The sequence below is a fragment of the Procambarus clarkii genome, chromosome 13 (genome assembly GCF_040958095.1).
Source record: "Procambarus clarkii isolate CNS0578487 chromosome 13, FALCON_Pclarkii_2.0, whole genome shotgun sequence".
In the NCBI taxonomy this organism is placed as follows: domain Eukaryota; kingdom Metazoa; phylum Arthropoda; class Malacostraca; order Decapoda; family Cambaridae; genus Procambarus; species Procambarus clarkii.
This window is the reverse complement of record NC_091162.1, coordinates 929,908-955,866: the sequence shown is the minus strand read 5'-3', so window position 1 is coordinate 955,866 and position 25,959 is coordinate 929,908. Positions and strand designations below refer to the sequence as shown.

At 41.7% G+C, this 25,959-nt stretch overlaps 1 protein-coding gene across 1 annotated transcript in view; it reads left to right on the top strand.

The window, feature by feature from the left end:
• LOC138364521 (caldesmon-like) overlaps positions 1-25,959 on the top strand; it is a 70,780-nt gene that overhangs the window by 20,583 nt on the left and 24,238 nt on the right. The window contains exons 2-6 of the mRNA XM_069324174.1: positions 155-355; positions 1,644-1,793; positions 5,576-5,710; positions 7,761-7,988; positions 15,555-15,763. Coding sequence (XP_069180275.1) covers positions 155-355; positions 1,644-1,793; positions 5,576-5,710; positions 7,761-7,988; positions 15,555-15,763 — 923 coding nt within the window. The remainder of the gene's footprint in view (positions 1-154; positions 356-1,643; positions 1,794-5,575; positions 5,711-7,760; positions 7,989-15,554; positions 15,764-25,959) is intronic.

Here is a 25,959-nt window from a genome sequence, read left to right as displayed (position 1 = left end):
GCCAAGAGGACTGAATTACAAACTCTTGCACACGAGTATCAACGAGATGTTCCCCATGGAGCCAACAAAAATGAAATACATAACCTAATCATGGATCACCTCTTAGATGAAGGGAAAATTGACTCTGAAACTCACGAAACTTACTCTATTGCAGATAAACCTGATTTGGCAACTATGAAACTCAAACTAGAACTCGCCAAGCTCGAAAGAGAGCAGAGAAAAGAGGAAGCTGCAATAAGGAAAGAAGAGCAAGAAAGAGAGGCGGCCCTAAGAGAACGAGAAGCTGCCTTGAGGAAAGAAGAACAAGAACGAGAGGCGGCCCTCAAGGAACGGGAGAATGCAATACTTCGTGAGCGTGAGCGAGTACAGCTTGAAGCAAAACAACGCCACCTGGAGATACAACGCGAGCATGACAAACAGCAAGCGGATATGGTTATAGAATGTCGTCAACAAGAACTCGCGTTGGAGACTACACACCTCACTCAACGCCAGCAAGCTACCGCTAGTCTTCCCGTAAGTTTCAATGTCTCCCATGCAAGTAAGTTAATGCCACCATTCGTTGAGACAGAGATCGATGTCTTTTTTATCACCTTTGAGACCCTAGCTAATCAACTTAGCTGGCTTGCTGACCAATGGTCTACCCTTCTCAGAGTGCATCTTACAGGTAGAGTTGCAGTTACTCTCAGTACCTTAGCGTCTGAGAATGACTACCAGACCCTGAAGCAAGCAGTGTTGGACGCCTACCTTCTCTCCACCGAAAGCTACCGACGAAAATTTCGTGATTATATAAAGGCAAGTACCAACACCTTTCTAGAATTTGTCAATACCAAGAAAAGATATTTTATGAAATGGCTGGAAGCAGCACATGTCTCTACATTTGCAGAACTCATCAACCTCATGCTAGTTGAGGAATTCTTGAGACGTGTTCCCCCTTCCGTCCGTTTATATCTAGCAGATAAAGAAGAAACCGACTACATGAAATGTGCGAAGTCGGCTGACACCTACAGCCTCATCCACCGGCTGACACCAGAACCACCTTCCAGTAAGAAGGTTTGGTACAGTTACGATAAAGTGAGTACAAGCGAGCTCACAATTGTATTGTAAGTATTGCAAACTCTATGGACATACCATAGATAGATGTGTGAAGGCTCAATACAAGAGCAATGAATCTACTAAACCCAAACAGACTCCTCCTAAGTCCGGTAAGCCTGTGATGAATGTTGGTGTTCATGGTAATGATCTTTCTCTCTTCAGTAAACACCTGTATCCTGGAACTGTCTCTACCAACGGTACAGATTCGGAGGGAAGTTTCAAATTGAAGATCTTGAGGGACACAGCGGCTGTTCAGTCCATTATGTTGAAATCGGCTGTGTCTAATGTCGCCTACACCGGGGAAACCGTCCTTATCACTGACCTCACTGCTACCACTCCATATCCACTCGCCAGAGTCCACCTGGATTGTCCCTTCGTGACCGGTGAAGTCCAAGTCGCCATCAGGGAAAAGCCTTTTCCCATGCCTGGAGTGCAACTTCTCCTGGGCAACGACTTGGCAGAAGATCTGCATCCGACCAACCTGATCATCATGGACAAACCCCAGGTGTGTACTTCTGTAATGGATAATCCCATCTTTGAATATGTTCCAGCAGAGGTTCATGAAAGAGATAAAGTTTCTCCTCCGGTTTTGGTGACCATCCGTGCACAAGCTGCACGACCTCAACCAGCTGACCCTACTGCTACTGCTGTCCGTAAAGACTCTCAGAATCTACCACCGAAACTTACCATTTTGGAGTTCCGTAAGTTACAGAGGGAAGATCAATCATTAACACCATTATTCTTCCAGGCTGAGACTCAACCTGACAGTATCCCTGGGTTCTTCCTAGAGAATGAGTTGCTCTACCGCAGATACAGACCCAGCAAGCTGAAGGAGGATGCCGATTGGGCCAATGTCGAACAACTAGTGATTCCCACCAGCATACGGCCCGATATTCTACACCTGGCCCACGGAGCTCTTTCTCACTATGGTTTCAACAAAACCTACCACGGAATCAGACAAGACTACTACTGGCCAGGTATGGTAAAAGACGTAAAGAAATACGTACAAGAGTGTTATATATGTCAGATGGCCGGTAAACCTAACATCTCTATTCCCCAGGCTCCACTGACACCCATCCAGGTGCCTGCGGAACCTTTCCACAGACTCATCATAGACTGTGTTGGTCCTTTACCCCGGACCAGTTCTGGCCACGCCTATATACTAACTATCCTGTGTCCTACCACCAGATTCCCCATAGCAGTTCCAGTAAAGAACATTACTGGAACTGCTATAAAACTTTCATATTATGAGACTAGATTCAAAGAAGCAAAAGGCAACATGAAAAGCACATGGAATACCATCTCTAACATCCTGGGAACTAAACAACATTCCCACAACCAGATAACACTCTCTAAGGATGGCCTTACACTGTCATCTGACTTAGAAATGGCGAATGAATTTAATAGCTTCTTTTCATCGAATGGTGCTAACCTTGCAAGTAAAATCCCACAGACTCAGACACATATCAACACATATCTCTCAGGCAGCTATCCAAACTCTCTTCTCCTCTCACCAGTCAGATGCTGTGTCCATCATACACTCACTAAAAACCAAAGCTGGGAACATCAGTGAAATCCCATCCATTGTATACAAGAGCGCCTCCCATGCCCTTGCCCCACCTATAGCTCTGTTGTTCAACAAATCCCTTGAGTGTCATACCTTCCCTGATATCCTTAAAAAAACAAGAGTAACGCCAGTTCATAAAGGAGGTAATCCGTCAGACATAAACAACTATAGACCAATATCGAACCTACCCATACTATCAAAAATATTTGAAAAAATTATCTACAAACAGCTCTACTCCTATCTCGTAAAATTCGACATTCTTAGCCCCTGTCAGTTTGGCTTCCGCTCTCAAAAGAGTACCAACGATGCAATTATTAGTCTCCTTGATATAATTTACTCAGCCCTTGACAAAAATGAGTTTCCAATTGGACTCTTCATTGACCTGAGAAAGGCCTTTGATACTGTTAATCACGATTACCTCTTATGTAAACTCCATCATTATGGAATCCGAGGCCATGCACTGGACTAGATCCAATCCTATCTTAGTGATAGACACCAATGTGTAGCCATCAATAATATAATCTCTCCCATTCTACCAATAACCGTTGGAGTGCCACAGGGCAGCATCTTGGGACCTCTTCTATTTCTTATATACATTAATGATCTGCCTAATGTCTCTAACATTCTGAAACCTATTTTGTTTGCTGATGATACTACCCTCATCTACTCCAACCCCAACCCACATACACTAAATGATGTTGTTAATAATGAACTAAAAAAAGTCCACTTATGGATGTCAACCAACAAACTAACACTTAACATAGAAAAGACCTACTACATCCTATTTGGAAGCAAATCTACAAATGCAATTCAGCTTCAGATTGACAATGTAAACATTAGCGATAAAAATGATGGAAAGTTTCTTGGCATATTCCTAGACAAGAGACTCAACTTCAGTACCCACATACAACACATAACTAAGAAAGTCTCTATAACAGTTGGTATGCTCTCCAAAATCAAATATTATGTTCCTAACTCTGCTCTCATCTCTCTATATTATGCACTAATCTATCCCTATCTCAACTATGGTATCTGTGCATGGGGTTCAACCACTGCAAACCACCTCAAGTCCATCATCACCCAGCAAAAATCTGCTATCAGAATAATATCAAATTCTGCTTTCAGACAACACACAGCCCCCTTGTTTAACTCCCTAAACATGCTAAACATAATCTCACTCCACAAATTCTCTTGTGTCAACTACATTTACAAAACCCTGTTCTTAAATGCAAATCCTTGTCTGAAACTCTTCCTGGACAGATGTAATAGGACCCATTATCACCACACCAGAAATAAATATCTCTTTGATATCCCCAGAGTTAAACTTAATCTGTGTAAACACTCTATGCAAATAAAGGGACCCAGTTTATGGAACTCACTCCCTACTGAATTGAAAAGTTGTCCAACTTTTACATCATTCAAAATCAATACTAAAAAGTACCTAATTTCATCTTCATAGTTTTTCACTTTTTGGCTTAAAATTGCACTGTATCTATTGCTACCCAATCTCCCAACCTTTATGTTCCCAATTTGAACATCTTTACCATTGTGATCATTGCTGTCTTCTTATACGTGCTGCCAATCTGTTGTATGGTGTTTATAAATCTTATTTATCTGTATCTTTTGCTACCCAGTCTCCCAATCTTTATGTACCCAATCTGGACATCTTTACCATTGTGATCATTGCTGTCTTATGCGCTGTCAATCTGCTGTATGGTGTCTATTAATCTTGTTTAAATTACTAATCAAGCTGTCAATGTAATCAATCAGAGCTTTAGTATAACAATGTGCTTTAATATACTTACTTATCTCTCTCATCTCATTTTTCTCTTGTAATGTATCTTTATCATTTATCAATTCTGATTGAAATTACCTACTTAAAATTATCTGCTAGATTAAGGACCTGCCCGAAACGCTGCGCGTACTAGTGGCTTTACAAGAGTGTAAATACTGTACTATCCAATGTATTCTCACAAACCCAATGTACCTTCTTGTATATATATAAATAAATAAATAAATAAATAAATAGGCGCTGACTATTATTGCAAATTTATAACAGGATGCACCAGACAACACGGAATGAATTTGTTGTCATCTGCTAGAGGCAATTGCTTACTGGACCGGTGCTTTTCCAACAAAAAAACTGCATCAACCAACAAACTAACAATTCAATAGTGGCGTGACTAGGCTTGGAACAGTCACCCCTACATTTCAGAGAAATATCTGAAGATAATGAGCCTGATCCACCTGTATTTCGTCTGTGAGATTTAGACACTTTAGGTATTGTCCCTGATAAACCAAGCTCTGATGATACGTGGACTTACCAGCAATATCTGGACACAGTTGTCTATAAGGACAAACAATACTAGGTGAGACTGCCATGGAAGTTAAATCACCCACAACCTCCAGTTAATTATTTCATGGCAGCCTCTCAATTACAGTCTCAATTAATACGGCTGAAGAAACAGCCAGATAAATTGAACATGTATCATCAATTAATTCAACAACAACTCAACAGTAAATTTATCGAAGTTGTTGATAATGATGACCGAAAAACAGGTCACTATTTACCCCATCACGCTGTGGTGAAAGATTCATTGACAACACCAATACCTATTGTCTTCAACTGTAGTGCCAAAGTGAAGGCAAACAGCGTGTCCTTGAATGAATGTCTTCAAACGGGACCTAGCCTGACACAAAGGCTACATGACGTATTGTTATGATTCCGCACTGGTATTTTCGCTTATACTGCTGATATCAGTAAAGCTTTCCTTAGAGTAGGCTGACAAGAGGAGGATCGTAATTACACCAAATTTCTCTGGATCAAGGACCCACTGGATCCTAACAGTGATGTCATAACCTACAGGTTTGCCTCTGTGCTATTCGGTGCGACTTCTTCCCCGTTTCTACTTCAAGCCACATTAGATACACATTTGAAGAAGTCAGATAGCCCTTATAAAATGGAGATTAGTGACAACTTGTATGTCGATAATTTCCAGGGAACTACTAATGACAAATCCAAATTGGTAGAAATCTACCATGAGGCTAACCGTGAGTTGTTAGGAGCCAATATGCCACTACAATCATAGGTCTCAAACAACAAATCATTAAACCAGATAATTGAGAAAGAATTTCCGGGTTATCGGGTGCCTAATCAAATAAAGGTTCTGGGCATGGAATGGAACACAGTTACAGACGAGATGAATGTCAAGTCAGTACAAACCAATAATTCAACCCTTTCCATGAGAAAATTACTCTCGTATGTCAGTCAACCATTTGACCCTTTGGGCTTACTTAGCCCTATTTTAATAAGGGGCAAACTCCTCATGCAGGAATGCTGGCAGAAACATATGGGATGGGAATTGCCAATTGTTGCCAATTGAGTTGCAAGATAAATGGCAAATACTCGCAATGGATTTCAATCAATTAGGTGTTTTGAAATTTCCTCGTAATACTTCAGGACAAAACTTACCCACAAATTTGCACGTCTATTGCGATGCCTCTGCCAAAGCGTATGGCGCTGCAGTCTACTTAGTTAATAATGTACAATCATTTTTACTCACATCTAAAGCAAGAGTTGCTCCAATCAAGAAGAGATCTTTACCTCAAATGTAGTTAACTGCATTGCTGGTGGGAGTACGATTGGCTCATTGCCTGACCAAGAAACTCAATAATATTCACTTTGGTGAAATCGTAGTGTGGTCAGACAATGCGGCAGTCTTACAATGGGTAAAAAATAATAATAAAACTCCCTACGTTAGTAATCGTGTTAGGGAAATTCATGAATTATCTGCGGAATATAAATTCAGACATGTCCCCACTAAGGACAATCCTGCAGATTACCTATCAAGAGGCTTAACATTAAAACAGCTAATCAAGTCTTCGATGTGGTTTAATGGACCTTCATGGCTTGTTAGTGGTCAGTAACCCAAACAGAAACCACAAGTCATAGTGACCAGTATCACTACTCCCATGAAAGACCCAGAACCTCATCGAATCTCAGCTATTAATCCTCACAATTATTCCAACTTGAGTAAGTTATTAAGAGTGACAGCATATGTGTTTGACTTTCTTGCTAAGATAGGAATCAGGCATAGGTTTCCCAATCCTATCCTTTACTGGATCAAACGTGCACAACAAGAGACGTATGGAAGTGAATATGAAAATCTTCCAGATAAATTAACCAAGTCTCTAGGTATCTGGTATGATACCAACAATCATAATATATTAAGGTGTGAAGGACGTCTGCTTCATGCAGAAATTGATTTGGATACAAAGAATCCGATCCTTCTACCACGTCACCACATTATTATGAAACTTCTAGTTTTACACCATCATCAATATAATACTTTACATGGTGGAATGTTAGACACTCTCACCGACTTGAGACAGAAATATTGGCTTCCCCAAGGTCGTCAAACTGTCATATCACTCATTAAGTCCTGTGTAATCTGCAAAAGATACGACGCTCGAGTGTGTCCTTACCCAGGACCTCCACCACTCCCTAAGGAGAGAGTAGTCCATCTTCGTCCCTTTGAGACCACTGGTGTCGATTACACAGGAGCCTTACTTCTTACTGGCACCCCAGATAAGGTACCAGTGAAGGCTTATATTTGCCTCTTCACGTGTGCAACCACACGAGGCGTACATCTGGAAGTGACTTCTGACATGAGTGCCGAAGCCTTCATCCAAGCTTTTCGTAGATTTGCAGCTCGCAGATCCTGTCCCAAACGAATGATATCCGATAATGGTTCAAATTTTGTGGCAGGAGAATCCTGCCTACGAGAGATATGAAATCATCCAGAAGTGTAGTCTGTCATGCAGAGACGACAATACCACTGGAAATTTATAGCTCCCAGAGCCCCCTGGTAAAGTGGGTTCTACGAACGTATGATAGGGACTGTCAAAAAATGTTTAAGGAAGACCTTACATCGACAGAAAATTAGTTTCCCTGAACTACAAACACTCGTCGTAGAAATTGAGGCACGAGTCAACAACCGCCCCTTAACTTACCTATCAGATGACTTCTCACAGAGAGAACCCCTGAGTCCCTCACATTTAATACATGGAGGCCTGCTGAGCCCTCTGATACCTTTGGCAGAAGAGGATCCCGTTGACCCTTCCCATGTGACTAGAAGTGATTTAGTGGAAAGTTACCAGCATCTCTCGAGAGTAATTGAAAGGTGGACTGAGGTGTGGACTCGAGAGTACCTCACAGCTCTACAAGAGTACCACTATGGAGCTTCGAGCCCCTATAAGAAGATTCAACTCAAACCAGGAGACCTAGTGTTGATTGATAGTGATGGACCCAGATCAGAATGGCCCATAGGCAAGATTGTCTCTATTCACCCAGATCACTAAGACATCCTGAGAGTAGTACGGGTTTTGTGCCGAGGCACTACTACCCTAAAAACATTAGAGAAGTTGGTACCTCTCGAATTAGCAGAACAAGAGTGTTTAACAGAACCAACTTTACCTACAGTTTTCGAGGACAACAATTCTGATCCACCGAGCACATCCCCACCTAGAGCAGCTGCTCAACAATGTAAACGGAAACTACAAGCCTATTATAGCTCTGACTAAGAGCAAATAATTTACCATCCAATTTTAGGTAGTCATGATGATACAGTGTTGTGATGTCTCGTAACAAATCAGTTACAAGTCACAATGACCCAGGACGTTCACCTCACGGTGGATTCTCAGTTACCTTAAATTGTATGGTTTAATCATTAATTTGTTTGTGTAGGCTATCAACTATACCATTATTCCATCTAGAGCATGTATGAGTTTACAAAACTTTAGGACTTAGTAACATAACCGTTACACGTCATTGTGACACCAGTCATTATGTACACTGTAAGCTTTAGTAGTTATTAACTTTAGATAATTCACAATTCCATGTTTTACATTTAACATGAGTTCCTTTACAAGACTTAAAGTCTTATCTGTCTTTGACAAATACGGGACATCTGTTATGTGTGTACTAACGTACTAGCATTAAATTAACTTTGGGATAGGTACGTCAGTACTCAACATTGAACTGCGACCCGAGTTTTTCCCCCCCAGAGTTATGTTGGAAATTTCCAACACTGATACATTACTATTGTATCATAATACATCACTATTGTATGCTAAGTACAGTAACTATTAACTCTACTAGCTGTAGTGCTAACATAAATTAATATTTCTTTATATGAGCATTTATTGCTAACATTCTCACGACATCGAGAGGCTGGATTGCGTCAGATAATGTCTATCTAAACATATTTATTACCACTATGTTAGAGAATTGAATATGGTTCTCTAATTTTATCAGTATTCCGTGCAATAATTAATTGACTACGGATAATATAACTCCTAATGATCCAACAACCGAGAGTTATTAATTAAGATTATCACTAAATAACAGTTTTATCTGTTACCTAAGAACGCTATGGAGGAAATAGGAATTCTCTCCATTTCTCGATTAACACCATTTAACGAGAATATGATATTATTTAATTCCCTACAATTGCAACCCTGTTCTCATTAACACAATACATAAGTAATTACACGGAAAAGAATTCTCCGTGATTACTAAATTCTATTGTGAATGCGAGGGAGGGTTGAGGGAGACGCTGGGGAAGAGACCCCACTTGCTCACGAGGCTTTGCTAGCGACGCCATCAAGTACAACGTGCGTCCAGGGAGTGTCGAATTTCCATCAATTCTACGATAGGCCTTTGCAGTTAATCGGCCTAGGAGCGTGCAATTGCTCCAGTAGCAATCTGAGGATTGCTTCGGTGGACAACCAGCAGGTTAAGTGCCCTAGTATTATTTACTTTATGAGATCTCTGTATAATTTTTACTGTGCACTGTCCATCGTTACACCGCACGACCTCCCCAAACAACAGGTACGTCCACAAGGAATTAATTCTATTCCTTCTATTGAATAATGATGACACAGATATTTGATGTAAACAATTGGTACATTTAATTGGAATTTCAGCTTGTGTTGAAAGCGGTCGTGGTCCTCTCACTTTCCCACGCCATGCTCGGGCCCACGTGTTGCACCAAGTACCAGACGACGCCATCACACCTCTACCTCTCCGTTCACTATCACAGCTAAGTAGCTGAATCTTTTTTCAGTTATTTTAAACATCATACTTTATAACATTAGAACATAAGTTATTCACATATGCTCTCTTCTTCATCATACACTGTTCATTACTTCTCACCTTTTGAACCGAGAGGATTAATTCATTAGCTCCCCTACCTCTCATTAATCTAATGGCAGAGGCTACATTTATCTCTTCAATTCTATCCCCAATACTCTGCAGATTCAACTCCATTCTCATTATCTCAGTCATAGCATTTCTTGGGCATTTTAAGATAATTCTCATGGCTTCATTTTGTACCTTCTCCAACTTGCCCATCCTACCTTTACCAAAACAAAAAAATGACAGGTGCAGCATAATCAATAAGAGATCTTACAGTACTCAAGTATATCATTCGTAGCACAGGGACCCCCACTCCCTTTCCACAGCATGCCAAGGCCTTCAGAGGTTGTAATCTCTTCCGACATTGACCCAACAGTCTGTTCATCTCAGCTTCCAAACTCTCATGGGTATATCCAACATATATGCCTAAATATTTATATATATTAACTCTCTTTATATTTTTACCATTTATTTTCGATATAATGGGCCTCCGACTTCTACATTCAAACTTAGTTTTGTTTTCGTTAACCACCAGTCCCATATGGTGACACAGGTTTCCGAAATTGTCCAACACTGTTTGAACCTTTGAAATATCTTTGCCCTGAAACAAAATATCATCAGCATATATGATCGGAGTTACCCCATTTGAGTATCTCTCAGATGCTATCTTATTCATTAGGACATTAAACAGGGTGGGACTCAACACTCCTCCCTGAGGTGTGTCGAGTTCAAAAGATCTCACACCTGACATACAACCTTGATACCACATCTGAGCCTTCCTTTCTTAAAGATAATCCCCTATCCAGCGCAATAATCTCCCTTTAACACCAAGACTAGCTAATTCATATAAAATAACCTCTTTGTTGGCTTTATCAAAAGCTCCTTGTAAATCAATAAAAATTCTATAATAATCACTTTCATTAGCTAGACATTTAAAAATACAATCAGAGGTACTTTTTTCTCTGAGGAACCCGAACAAATTACTAGACAGCTGATCACCTATTATATATAAAAGTCTATTTAAAATGATCCTCTCCATCATCTCACAAAAACGCGAGGTTAAAGACACAGGTCTGTACTCTCCATTGGCTTTAGGGATAGGGATGACCATAGCTTTTTTCCATTTACTAAGAATACTGCCCTCTTTATAACTAATATTAAAGAGGTCTAACAGTGGGCTTTTCGTCATAATGGCAAGTTCATTAAGTATTTCATAAGTTACTCCATCCTCCCCAGGGGCGGTAGATTTCCCAACTTTAATCGCCGTTATTAGTTCTTCTCTGGTAATACCTGTGCAAGTGACATCACCACTGTTACCTGCTGTAAGTATAAAATCCTTTCTTAGATCTTTCCAAGAATCTAATGACTCTCGTTACTGCGGGTAATGAACTAAGTTTGGCAGCTTCTGCCCATTTATTTACAAGATCATTTGCAATTCCTTGAGGGTCAGGATGTGCAACAAAATTATGCTTTTTACCCCTTATTTTATTTACGTTTTGCCAGATTTCCTTCAAGTTTCTGTTACTCCCAACTTTCTCTGCAAATTCCTGCCAATACTTGCTCCTAATTTCCTTTCTCTTCTCCCCACACAGCCTAGCAACTGCCAGTAAAGCATTCTTCCCTTCCTCTTGTATATCTATTTTACGTAAGTAGAGGCACATACACCCATACATACTATTATGCAACTAAAGAATACAAGGTTAGAGAATTCATCGGAGAATTATAAATGGTGCACTTAACAATAATGGCGAAGGATACCTATCGCCTATGCACAAGTAATCCTAAATAATTAGAAACTAATTAATTTATAATTATCCAGCTACATATGTGCCTAAGATTACATTACATGTATAAATGCTGAGACAAGCTATATGTATACAGAAACCTTGAAAGAGTATGCATGAGGAATGTGTATACATGTGTACAAAGACCAAGATTAAGCAAAATGTGGCAACCATAATATGGATCGAAACAAAATAAAGTTGTGCCGGGTGAATTGGTGGGGGAGGGGGGGGGAGAGGCCCCCCCCCCCATATGCCAGGCCAGCTGGTGCAATAATATATAAGACAACAAAATATTTTAAGAATGTTTCACACATCAGTCAAGCAACATTTACAATATATATAAAGTATTTTAGAGAATAATACACAAATTTAATATTTAATCATGATATTAATTTTTATTGTGATATATAAGGAGACAAATAATGTTAAAGGAGCGAATTTTAGCAAAATCATGAAAACTAATTTAATCCGATCATCTGATAACTAAATGTCTTAGGAATGTTTCATACAGCCAATAAATAACATTCACAACTTATTGATGTATTTTACTAAAATGTCATAAATGTGTTATTTAAACTTGTAAAAAGTATTTGTAATACATTAGGAATAAAATAGTTTTAGGAAAACTGTATATTATAAAACTTATATATAGAAATATTTTTACTATTTTTGGATTGAACGTTGCTCAAATGCATTCTGCACCATTTACACGACTTGTCATTCCCACAACCCTCTGGAAACGTTTGAGGAATTTGCAACAACGTTTTGTGTTTGCTGGGCACCACCATTCCAAACGCCATCATCATTTTAAACACCAAAATCGTTCCAAATACCACCACCAGTTTACACACCACCATTCCAAACTCTACCATAATTCTAAATACCATCATCATTTTAAATACCGTTGCCATTCCAATCACTATCACAATTTTAACCACCATAATTCCAAACACCACCATCATTCCAAACGACATAATTCTAAACACCATCACCATTTTAAACACCACCATTCCAAACACCATCACAATTTTAAATACCATCACCATTCTAAACACCATTACTATTTTAAACACCACCACCACCATCCCAAACACCACCACCATCCCCATTTTCAACACTACCATTCCAAACACCACCACCACTGCAAGCACAACCACCACCACTACTCCAAACACCATTACCATGTCAAACACCACCACCACTGCAAGCACAACCACCACCACTACTCCAAACACCATTACCATGTCAAACACCACCACCACTGCAAGCACAACCACCACCACTACTCCAAACACCATTACCATGTCAAACACCACCACCACTGCAAGCACAACCACCACCACTACTCCAAACACCATTACCATGTCAAACACCACCACCACTGCAAGCACAACCACCACCACTACTCCAAACACCATTACCATGTCAAACACCACCACCACTGCAAGCACAACCACCACCACTACTCCAAACACCATTACCATGTCAAGCACCACTACCACTCCAAGCACCACTACCATGCATCTGACAAACAAGTCCTGAGTGCTGTATAAATCAGTACCACACTATAATTTGTGCTAGGACCACCCATACCAAATCACAGGCTTTTTTGCTATCAATACATTCTGTAAAACACACACACACACACACACACACACACACACACACACACACACACACACACACACACACACACACACACACACACACACACACACACACACACACACAAACACACAAACACACAAACACACACACACACACACACACACACACACACACACACACACACACACACACACACACACACACACACACACACACATACACACATACACACAGAGGAATCGACAGGGTAAACAAGGATAAACTATTCAACACTGGTTGGACGTGAACAAGGGGACACAGGTGGAAACTGAGTACCCACATGAGCCACAGAGACGTTAGAAGGAACTTTTTCAGTGTCAGAGTAGTTAACGGGTGGAATGCATTAGGCAGTGATGTGGTGGAGGCTGACTCCATACACAGTTTCAAATGTAGATATGATAGAGCCCAGTAGGCTCAGGAATCTGTACACCAGTTGATTGACAGTTGAGAGGCGGGACCAAAGAGCCAAAGCTCAACCCCCACAAGCACAAATAGGTGAATACAAATAGGTGAGTACACACACAAACACACGCACGCACATGGCTCAGGGTAGCAGTTATCACCAATATGTGTGACACAGACCCTCCCTTGTGAGCCTCCATCTTCCCTTCTCACCCCCCACTTTCCCACCCCCTCTTACTCCTGCACTTAACCCCCCCCCCCTATCCCACAACATCAACACATGCAATCAGGAAAGGGATCACTTTAATGATTGGGAGCAAAGAGCCAAAGCTAAACCCAGCAATCACAACTTATGCATGCAATCTTTTTCAAATACATTCACACACTCTGAATGAGTCGAATATAAGGGAAGTTAAGTTGGAAGCCCCCCTTAGGAATGAGTGACCACAGTGTATTGATATTTGAGTTCCAGGTAGAACTAGGAGTTATCTCCCCCAAGAAAGAACTAGAAAACAAGGGGCTGGCATACCAAAAGGAGAATTATGAGATAAGAAAAGTCCTAAGAGAAACACCACGGGAAACAACTTAGAAATAAGTCTGTTCAAGACATGATGGACTATGTCACCCAAAAGTGTCAGGTGGCAGTAAACAGGTTTATCCCGGCCCAAAAGGAAAAAAAACGAGAATCAAAAGCAAAAGAAGAATCCATTATTATTATTATTAACATCTTTATTGACAAAATTGATTACAATTTTGCCTAATCTGAGGATTTCAATTAATTCTAAAAGTGAGGATAATAGTGACTTTAGGCATTGTATGTACTAGCCCTATCTATTAATCCAACAAACTTTGTAAAATCTCTTGTATGTATGTACCTTACCTAAATAAACATTTATTTACTTATTTATTTATTTATTTTATAATGCTGGTATTCATTGTCACGCAGGACAGAGGGTCATACACAAGACAATAGGTCTAAACTGTAGGCTGACGCACATGTATATCATGGTTATAATCAATATTTTAATGTATGAATATGTGAAAACAACTTTCTATTGTGCACTGCCACAAAAGGGCAGGGATGGGTTCATAAGTGATGCAGCTTAGAAGTAATGTAAATAAAGATATGATAGAGCCCAGTAGGCTCATGAATCTGTACACCAGTTGATTGACAGTTGAGAGGCGTTCTCAATTGTTCTTTAATTGTTCTTTATTCTTTAAAATGGACAAGCAAATTTTTGATAAATTGTTAGGATGTCGTCCAGAACACCTGAGTCAATGGAATAGTTACTCAGTTGGTGGTACAAGAAGCCAGGAGGTCTAAAGTCTTTTACGGTTTCACATTCAACAATATAGTGTTCTAGTGAATGCATTAAAGGTTTATCACAGAGTTTACAATCTGAATATTCTGGTAGTGGCTCAGCCTCACTAACCTGCCAGATGTGTCTATAGCTAAGGCGAATTCGTGCAATGACTACATCACATTGCCTGTTCCGGTTACTGTGCTGACCATACAAATACCTATTATTAGAAAAATTGTCATAGCTTTTAATACTGCAGCGTTCAGGTCTCTGGGCATTTCTTAGTTCTTCTAAATCTGAATTAATTTCTTTAATTTGTATGTTTCTAATATTCATGGTTTAATAAAGGGCATATATGGAAGCAAATGACCTCAATAAAAGGGTGTGGAGGAACATATGAAATAATAGAACACCATGAAGCAGAGATACCAGAGATCCTGGAATGAGTATGTCAGTGTGAGAAAAGAAGCAGAGAGATAGTATGAAAATGATATAGGAAATAAAGCCAAGACCAAATCAAAATCAAATCAAATTTTTCTCCTTGATGTGACTGTGCTCCACAGTCACATCAAGGAGAAAAACAACAGTGAAAGAACAGATGATGAAACTGAGAACAGGTAAGGACAGGTACATAGAGGACAGAGTGGTGTGTGAAGAACTCAACAAGAGATTCCAGGAGGTCTTCACAATAGAACGAAAAGAAGTCACTGAAGTAGGAGAGGTGGCAGTAAACCAGGCGGCCTTGGAAGGATTTGAAATTACGAGAGATGAGGTTAAGAGGCATCTGTTAGATCTGGACGTGAGAAAGGCTGTTGGACCGGACGGAATCTCACCATGGGTACTGAAAAGAGTGTGCAGAAGTACTTTGCTTGCCACTCTCCATGGTATATATAAGTCACTGGAGACGGGAGATCTACCAGAAATATGGAAGACAGCTAATGTATTCCCAATATACAAAACGAGTGACAGGCAAGAGGCACTGAACTACAGGCCAATGTCCCTAACTTGTATACCATGCAAGGCGTGACAAAGATTAAGCAAGAAATAAACTGTTGGGCAGACTGTATTTTCTTGGACTGTCGGAAAGCCTTTGACACAGTACCCCATAAGAGGCTGGTGCATAAGTTGGAGAAACAGGCAAGAGTAACTGGTAGGGTGCTCCAGTGGACATGAGCGTACCTAAGCAATAGGAAGCAGGGAGTTACTGTAAGGGGCGAGACCTCAGAATGGCGTGATGTCACCAGCGGAGTCCCACAGGGTTCTGTACTCGGACCTATCTTGTTTCTGATATACGTGAATGATCTTCAAGAAGATATAGATTCATTCTTCTCAATGTTTGCTGATGATGCTAAACTTATGAGAAGAATTGAGGCAGAGGAGGACAGAAAGAGTCTTCAATGTGACCTGGACAGACTGAAAGAATGGTCCAACAAATTGGCTACAAGAGTTTAACTCGAGCAAGTGTAAAGGGATGAAGATAGGTCTAGGGAGCAGGAGGCCAAACACAAGGTACCAGTTAAGAGATGAAATCCTTCAGGAATCAGGAAGACAGAAAGATCTGGGTGTTGATATCATGCCAGACCTGTCCCCTGAAGCCCACATCAAAAGAATATCATCAGTGGCATATGGGAGGCTGGCTAACATCAAAACTGCCTTTGGAACTTGTGTAAGGAAGAAATCAGAACCTTGTTAACCACATATGTACGACCAATCCTGGAGTATGCAGCACCAGCATGGAGTTCATACCATGTCAGGCACAAGATGAAGCTGGAGAAGGTTCAAAAGTATGCCACTTGACTAGACCCAGAACTAAGAGGTATGAGTTACCAGGAAAGGTTGCATGAACTGCGTGGATGTAACATGAAATGTTACATCGACAGTAGCACGGTAAACAGTTTACATTACTCAGGACGTGGGCCACCTAATTCTCCTGTACTACATGGGTGGCCTGGGGATGGCAAGCACCATTGGGTAGCAGCCTTCGGATCCTTTCCCTTTAAGGGTGTTACGGACCCGAGTCCAGCGTCAGAGCAAGGAGCAGTAACAACTACGCCATCTGTGGGTCAGCTCCCGAAACCCCCGCCAAACGAACGACGACACCTAGTGAGGACAGCGTGTACTGGCCTCGAGGACCAGTTTCCAGTCTGGTTCAGCGCTCAACACCGCCGCTCCTGACCTCTGGTGAGGTGGTGCTCCGACGACAGCGCCATCTATGGAGTGGATACGTCAGGCGTTAGTATCTGAGCCTGTGAGTGTGGTGTATTAGTGTCCCGGTTATTAATGACGTGTCTGCTTACAGAGCCGACCTGGGACCACTGTGTTGAAGGTGAAGTCAGTCTACCCGAGGCAGCCAGTCTCCATACAGTGAAGTTTGCTGCAGCTGTTGTGACGTCGTCCCCCCCGGAAGAACACTGTGGTGTGTTAAGCCTGCCAGTGGAGTGGCAGTGGAAGGATTTACCCGGGACCGACGGTTGGAGACGATAATCCACTGGGGTATTGAGGACAGGAGGGTGATTGGTGATATCACACGAGACTCCTGTCTAGGGCGTACCCCTTTTATCGTTCGTGGAGTGGCCGTACCAGCCTTGGTGGCTCAGTACCTGCCAGCAGACCTGCTGGACGTGTGGTTGACGGCCTCCACGACGGTGCCCCCAGTGGACCTGTGTTGTGGCTGACCAGTGGCCAGGGTAGACTCGGCGTTCGCAGAGGACACGTCTTGAGGCCACGAAGAAAGCACCGCGGACTCAGCACCTAGCTTCGAGGATCCATAGTCTCCAGCAGACTACAGTGTTGATCCCCTTTGTAAAGTGTTAATACCCCTCCCCCTTGTGTACGTTTTACTTTTATATATTTAAATGGTGATGGTGAACATTATATTATATTAAGTTCTTAGCTTTCTTTCCCTACTCCCTTTAAGTTACTTGCGTCACGGATCTCATCCCTTGATAGCCACTACTGGCTTGGGAACGGATACATATATCTTCCTCTAACATCAGAGTAAGGACCCCGTTGCGTCCCGAGAGGGCCGTAACAAAGGGTATCCCAGAAGCGGAGTTGATAAGAATCAAGGAAACTATAAAAGGCCTAATGGCCCATAGGTGGCAGCTCCTATTTATACTCTCTAACTCATTCATATATATATATATATATATATATATATATATATATATATATATATATTAATGTATGTCTAACCAACGCTTGGAACAATTAAGGGATCCTACGTCTATTAAGTTATCCGGTAATTTGTTCCACAAATCAACAACCCTGTTACCAAACCAGTATTTACCCAGGTCTTTCCTAAATCTAAACTTATCCATCTTATAGCCATTATTTCGTGTTTTATTATTAGTTTATATATTTAATCCGTTATTAAGATACCTTTTATTCACAGAGAAATCACATTAACATGATATATCAGAGAACAAAACCACAGGAGCCTTGATGAGGGTTCGAACCTATGCACGTCTGGGAACACTCAGCGCACAGTTTCGAACCAATATACATTCTGTTCAGCCCGTCCTCGTAAACAAAGGCCAAAGTCCATTCCATGCACCCGCCAACCCCTCTGTTTATGAATGAAGAACTGTTTACACACGACTCACAACTGATGACGTCCGGAACTGTTGCTTCGCTGACGACTTTTGTTCGAACCACAACGCTGTAAATGCTTCACCCACGTGCTATAAATAAATAATCGCCATCAGAACATAAACATGTAACCTAACATAATCAATGTCTAAATATGCACAATAAGCAAATATATAACAATATTAATATATATTTGAAAAAATTCCTATTTAGAATGAACAGCATGTTATAATTTATGATTGCGTTTTGGGGTCGACCACTGCATGGAATGGACTTGGTCTGAGGACGGGTTGTTTTTGTTATGCCCATTCATCCACTCGTAGACCTCAGTCATGTCACTCCCTAAGTCTTCGATTTTCTAAAGAATGTAAATTTAGCTTTGTCAATCTCTCTTCATATGGAAGGTTTCTAATTTGTGGGATTAACGTTGTCATCCTACGCTGGACTCATTCTAGTGACTTTATATCCATTTGGCGACCAAAACTGAACTGCATAATCTAAATGGGGCCTAACAGGAGCAAGATATAACTGTAGAACAACACCAGGTGTCTTGTTACTGACGCTCCGAGAAATAAATGCCAGTGTCCTGTTTGCCTTATTACGAACATTTATGTATTGAGTTTTTGCCTTTAGATCGCAATCAAACTTTGCAATCTCAACACCATCTGTTTCATATCCCGTAACTCTATTATCATTACCTGAACTCAAAACCTTGCATTTGTCAGCTTTAAACTGCATCTGACAATCTTTTTACATTTTAACACTATCTACATTGCCTTGAAATGATTTTGAGTATTCTTCAGAGTTTATTTCCCTCCCGATTTTAGTATCATAGGCCAATTTTGCAAATGTTGCTACACAAACATACATCAAAATCATTTATATATATTATGAATAACAGAGGTCCCAGGACAGAGCCTTGAGGCACTCCACATACAACATTTTCACAATCTGACTTAACTCCGTTTATACTAACTCTTTGTTTCCTTTGGTATAGCCATGCCCTAATCCAACTTAATATAGCATCCCCAATACCGTGAGCCTTTATCTATTTAATCAGTTTTTCATGTGGCACTGTATCAAAAGGTTTGCTAAACTCAAGGTACACAGAATCACAAACCTTACCACTATCAACTGCCTCAATTATGCTGAAATAAAATGATAGCAAATTTGTCAAACATGAACGACCCTTAGTAAAATCACGTTGTGAATCATTTATTAATCTATATTTTTCAAGAGGAAGACGAATGGCTTTTACAATTATCGATTCAAGCAGTTTTCCCACAACAGACGTCAAGTTGATTGCCGATAGTTTGCCACAAGTGATCTAACTCTTTTCTTGAAAATTGTTACCACGTTAGCAACCTTTCACGACTCTGGCACTCTGCCTGACTCTAATGATTTATTAAATATGGTTGACAGTGGCTCACAAAGCTTCTCTTTGCATTCTTTAAGCACCCTGGCAAACACTTCGTCCGACCCTGGGGATTTGTTTGGTTTCAGTTTTTCAATTTGTTTAATATCATCCTCCCTGGTAACTCCTAAACTAGTCAATCTGTTCTCGTCCCCACCCACAGACTTGTTCGGCTGAAGGCATGGTGTTAAGTTTTTTTTTAGTAAATGCAGAGATAAAATGTTTATTTAAAATACTACTCATTTCTGCATCATTATCGCTTATCTGACCTGTCTCAGTTTTTAATGGGCCTATCCTTTCGCTAATCTTTGTTCGAAATAACTGAAAAACCCTTTAAGATTTGTCTATGCTTGCCCTGCTATGCGAACGTCATAGTTTCTTTTTGCTTTCCTTATCTATTTTTTAACATTTATAACCAATTTTTTAACATTTCTAACCAGCATGACCATTGAGAGATTTGGGCCGACTGTATATATCTGGACCTAAAAAAAAGTATTTTGACAGAATCCCACACAAGAGACTGTTCTGTAAGCTAGAATTCAAAGGTAGACAGTAGTGAAAATATTTGGATATACAAATAAGAGCATTCATCAGAGGCAATGTGTCATTCAATTTCTTTCTTTATTATGCACCACTTACCCATCCCGTGGGTGGTGGTGGAAAGGGTTACAGAGGCACATAATGGGTTCAGGAACTGAACCCTGTAGTTCATTTAGCTAAGCAAGTGACACTCTTTTTGAAGCTAGTTACACAATTGTTAATGTTACATACCCATCTACACATACACACATAAGAAAACAAAGAGCATTCAGAGAAGATCTTGTGGATTCTCACTGAATACTTGATTCTTTTCTTCTTCTACCACCCCTATTATTTTCTTGTATGTTTTGTTTTATTTTATTGCAATGCTACAGTTTGCAGAGAACACACACGCACACAAATATATAACAATTAAACAATCAGCGTTCGAAGACCTCGTCCAGCTCCTTGGAGGTTGGGTGCATACCCAGGATACAGCACGCATTTCCCCTCTGAACTGCGACACTGAGGCGCTGGAACAGGAAACTGGCTGTGCGTGGGTCTCTAGTTTTCCCAATGAGTTCCTCTCCAACCTCCTTTAAAAACTTGAGTGCACATTTACCCCAGGCGCCCAGAGTCTCAGAGCCTATCGGTACAAACCTGTAACAACGTTCTAGGTCTCTGTACTTGTGGGTTTTCTGGGTCTCCCTGAAGGTGGCTGCCCCACCTCCCTCCGCTGAGCTGTAACGTAAATAGGTATCAGCCAATGTATATATATATATGTATATATATATATATATATATATATATATATATATATATATATATATATATATATATATATATATATATATATATGCGAACAAGCCTGAATAAGAATATATATACCAATTACACTGGATTAATCTTTGTGTTTAGATAGGAGATGCCTCGTATGGGCCAATAAGCCTTCTGCAGCCCCTATGTTTATCCCTTATGTATCCCCCCATGTTTTTCACCTTCATTGTATTATCACCTGACCTAATGCGGGTATAAAATCAACTAGTATTGTAAGATCTGTTCACTTGAGAATGAACCATGGAGGTTCGAAACGTCGTGCAAATTATACAAATAAGTGTAATGCACTCTATAGTAAATCACTTCTTTTCTTCACCCTAAAAGTACGAAAATGAGTTTTGGAGAACTCCTATTCCAATTAAGCCCTGATGCTAAGAAAATAGTTAGAGGGATAGAAGCCCTAAACCAGAAAATAATAAATACAGAATATGCGGTCATATTCAATGAAAAATATATATAAATATATATATATATATATATATATATATATATATATATATATATATATATATATATATATATATATATATATATATATATATATATATATATATATATATATATATATATATATATATTTTTTTTTTTTTTTTTTTTTTTTTTTTTCTCTATTTTACAATTTTCTCCGGCTTGCGAAGCTTGAACTCACCAGCAACAGTGCCAGTGAGGGAGGCCTCCCACCTTAACGGCCGGGGCGGGATGGGGAAGGGCGAGGGAGGAGGGAGGCGCGTGAGGGAAAGTGAACCTTAGAGTAAGGCGTCACTAAGAACACCCGCTCACCGGTCAGAGGAGGCTGGTGGTGGCCCCTCACCACCTCACCACCCCACCACCTCCCTCGTGGGCTCAGTGAATGATAGTGAACAATATCTGTCTGTTTAGTGTATAGTTTGCGGCCCCGACATACAAAGTGAATACCATGTATATATAGTGTCATAGTGAAATATACACCTCAAAGTGCCAACTCCGATACTCAGTGCCATACACACCACAAAGTGTCAACCCCAGTTTATAGTGTCATACGTAAAACAAAGTGCCAACCTCAGTGTCATTCTCAGTGTCATACATACCCTAGTGTACATATATATGAATGTATATTGTGTGTGATGTGTATAGCCCAAATGATACTACGACTTTCTCCACCCCCCCAAACCGAACCCATCCCTCCCCTCCGCCCTCGCCAACCAGCCCACCTCACTACCTGAGCTGACCTTCCCCCCCCCCTCCCGCCTCCACACCCAGCCGCGGCCTCCACACCCAGTTGCTGGCAGTTGCTCGGCCATGACCCAGTGTGTTTGCCCCCTCTATAGAATGATGCACAGTTTAACTCTCCGAACTGAGTTGAAATGGAAGAGGTCCCAGCGGTCGGGCAGGACTGCACAAGCCTTGAGGTGCCAACAACTACTTCTAAAAGAGGTTTTTGCCGAGTATGCAACAAAAACACCGCCATAAACTCTAACGGTGGTGTTATCCGCTTTCACACCGTCAACGAGGTAAGATGCAGTGGTTCCCACCAGCCTCCAAAGGGAAGCTATGGCCAGCTGTCAATAACAGTTAGAGAAGAGACTCCCATTAACCTAATCTCATCTGAAAACCTCACCCAAGCGATCATAGCGACGTCTGCTAGAACATTACCACACATCCCAAAAGCAGTCCGCCCAAATGCAGCAGCCAAACTCTGTAATCTTCAGAAAAGGGTCAATGATGCACCGGAAAACATTCAAGCGTGGCATAATGTCCTTCTGTTTGGCAATGTATGCCTCACCGTCCCTCCAGGAGGGACAAATCACTTGCTTCCTCGGTCCTGAGGGCGATAAATGAATACCCAAGGGGGGGATAACCTAGTTCGCCTGCCTCTGCGAGCAAAACACATCCACCCCAAAAATGGTAACAACAACATACCGGAAACGTACAAAATCAGAGCACAAATCACTAAGAAAATTGTAGAGGGAAATACCGCAAGTGCTATTAGAGTCCTCACCAGAGACGAGAAAATTGCTCCTCGAAACCACAGCCACAGCACGGGCCCTGCAAAGCAAGCACCCCCCCCCCAGAGCCCTTCAAGGCGACAACATCGTTCCGCCACCAGCCGACATCATTTTAAACCCATTAACTGTTGGTGAATCTGAGGTCTACAAAGCAGCCCTTTCTTTTCCATCTGGGTCAACAGGCGGTTTTACAGGATTAAAACCTCAACACATCAAGCAAATGTTAAATCCTGCGGTTGGTGATGCTGCACAAGATCTTCTTATGGAACTCACAAGGTTCGTCAACATGTGCCTGGCTGGTGATATACCTGAGGTCATCAGGCCTCTCTTCTTTGGTGCCTCCCTCTGTGCTCTCAAAAAAGAAGGACAAGGGAATCAGGCCAATCGCTGTTGGAAACACTCTCCAACGCCTGGTTACCAAGGCTGCTACGAGGGTTGTCAGCCAGCAAGCGGCTGAATTGCTGAACCCAATCCAACTAGGATTTGGAATCCCCCAAGGCTGTGAAGCGAATGCCCATGCAGCACGAGCATACATCACCAACATTTCTGATGAAAAGGCCCTGCTAAACCTGGACTTTAAGAATGCCTTCAACATGGTCAGAAGAGATGCAGTACTTGTACCTTACATCGCCATTTCCGGCCCCTCTATCCATTCATACTATCGTGCTACAGTGGTGAGTCAAAACTGTTCTTTGGTGAACACGAAATCAGATCATGTGAAGGTGTTCAGCAAGGTGATCCTCTTGCTCCCCTTCTTTTCTGCTTAGTCTTCAGAGAAATCACCGAAAACTTGTCCAGCGAGTTCAAAACCTGTTTTTTGGATGATGGCACTATAGCTGGCCCATAGACCACCTCTTGGAAGATATCAGGAAAATAAAGGAGCAAGAAGTAAGCCTGGGTCTCTTCCTGATCCCTTCCAAGTGTGAAGTAGTCTCCTCCAACCCAGACATCATAGCTAGAATAAGGTCTGCCTTGCCTGGAGCCCATGTCATTAGGGTCGAGAACAGCACCCTCCTTGGAGCCCCCCTCGGGTCTAACGCCATTGAGGAGATCCTCGATAAGAAAATCACAGACCTCAGGAGGATGGAAGACAGAATAGGTGACATCGATGCCCACGATGCTTTATATCTCCTCACTAAATGCCTATCCCTTCTGAGGCTAATGTACTTTCTGAGGTGCGCCCCATCTTACGACAGCCGAAAACTTGAAGAGTATGACCTCTTACTGAAGACCATGCTAGAAAAAGTTGTTAACCTCTCCTTCAACGAATGACAGTGGAAACAAGCCACTCTTTCTGACAGGCTCGGTGGCTTGGGTGTCAGCACCGCTATCCAAATTGCTGTCCCAGCCCTCCTGTCTTCCTCCTCAGCATCAGATGACCTGGTTAAGGAAATTCTACCTGACACCCTGAGTGATGCAGCGGGGATACAGGACCCCCACTACACGGAATGTGCCACGAAATGGGGTGATATGGCAGACCCAGCACTCAGACCAACCATGCCAAAAGCCAAGAAACAATCAAGCTGGGACAGCCCCATTGTAGACAAAGCCACAGCTTTGCTGGAGGCAGCAACAGCCCCCCAGTGATCGTGCACGCCTCACAGCTGTGCAGGCTCCCCATGCAGGGGGACTTCCTTTTCGCAGTCCCTATGTCTGCGACAGGCACATGTCGCAGACATAGTCGCAGACACACGACGCAGATCCGCAGGAGCTCTGTATTGCAGTCGCTCTCCGCCTTGCTGCCCCTATCCACACTGTTCATAGGTGTATTTGCGGCGAGGCAGATGCTGACGAATATGGATTGCATGGCCTGCACTGTGGAAAATCTGGTGGCTGGCACACTAGACACGACGAAGTTAACGACATCATTAAAAGAAGCCTTGCCTCTGCCCAGTGTCCAGTGGAGAGAGCCCCACAACCTATTGAACCGTGACTCTGTTAGCTTTGCCGGCCGACCAGACGGAATCACACTGCGACCGTGGAAGGGTGGCAGACAGTTGGCGTGGGACTATACTTGCGTATCCACCCTGGCAACCACATACTTCAACCTCTCTGTCGGCCAAGCAGGAGCCGCGGCGACACACAGAGAAAGATAAAAGTCAGCCAAGTACCGGGAATTAGATCATCGGTACAACTTCATTCCAATAGGGTATGAAACCCTAGGCCCATGGGGAGAGAGTGCAAGAAGGTTTCTTAAGGATCTTGGTTCCAAGCTCATTGACACTACAAGAGATCCTACAGTGGCACGTTTTCTCTTTCAGCGCCTCAGTGTCGCGATCCAGAGGGGAAATGCCTGCTGCGTCTTCGGTTTCTGCCCGGCGTCGGAGGAGTTCGAGGAAATCTACAGCCTCTAGGAAGCGAACTTTTTCTTGTGTCCTCTCAATGTTCATTTTTTGTATAAAATCAGATGTGTAACTGTATAACCTTGCATAATAAAGTGTACACAATAAAAAAGGGGGGTGGTAGGAGAAGCGAGCACTCAAACGTATTCAGAGTTAAATGGCAAGTTTTCCTCTGAATGCTCTGTGTTCCCTTCTTTGAGGCTGTGGGTGCCAATAATTGCACCAGAGGGGGCAATTATATATATATATATATGTCGTACCTAGTAGCCAGAACGCACTT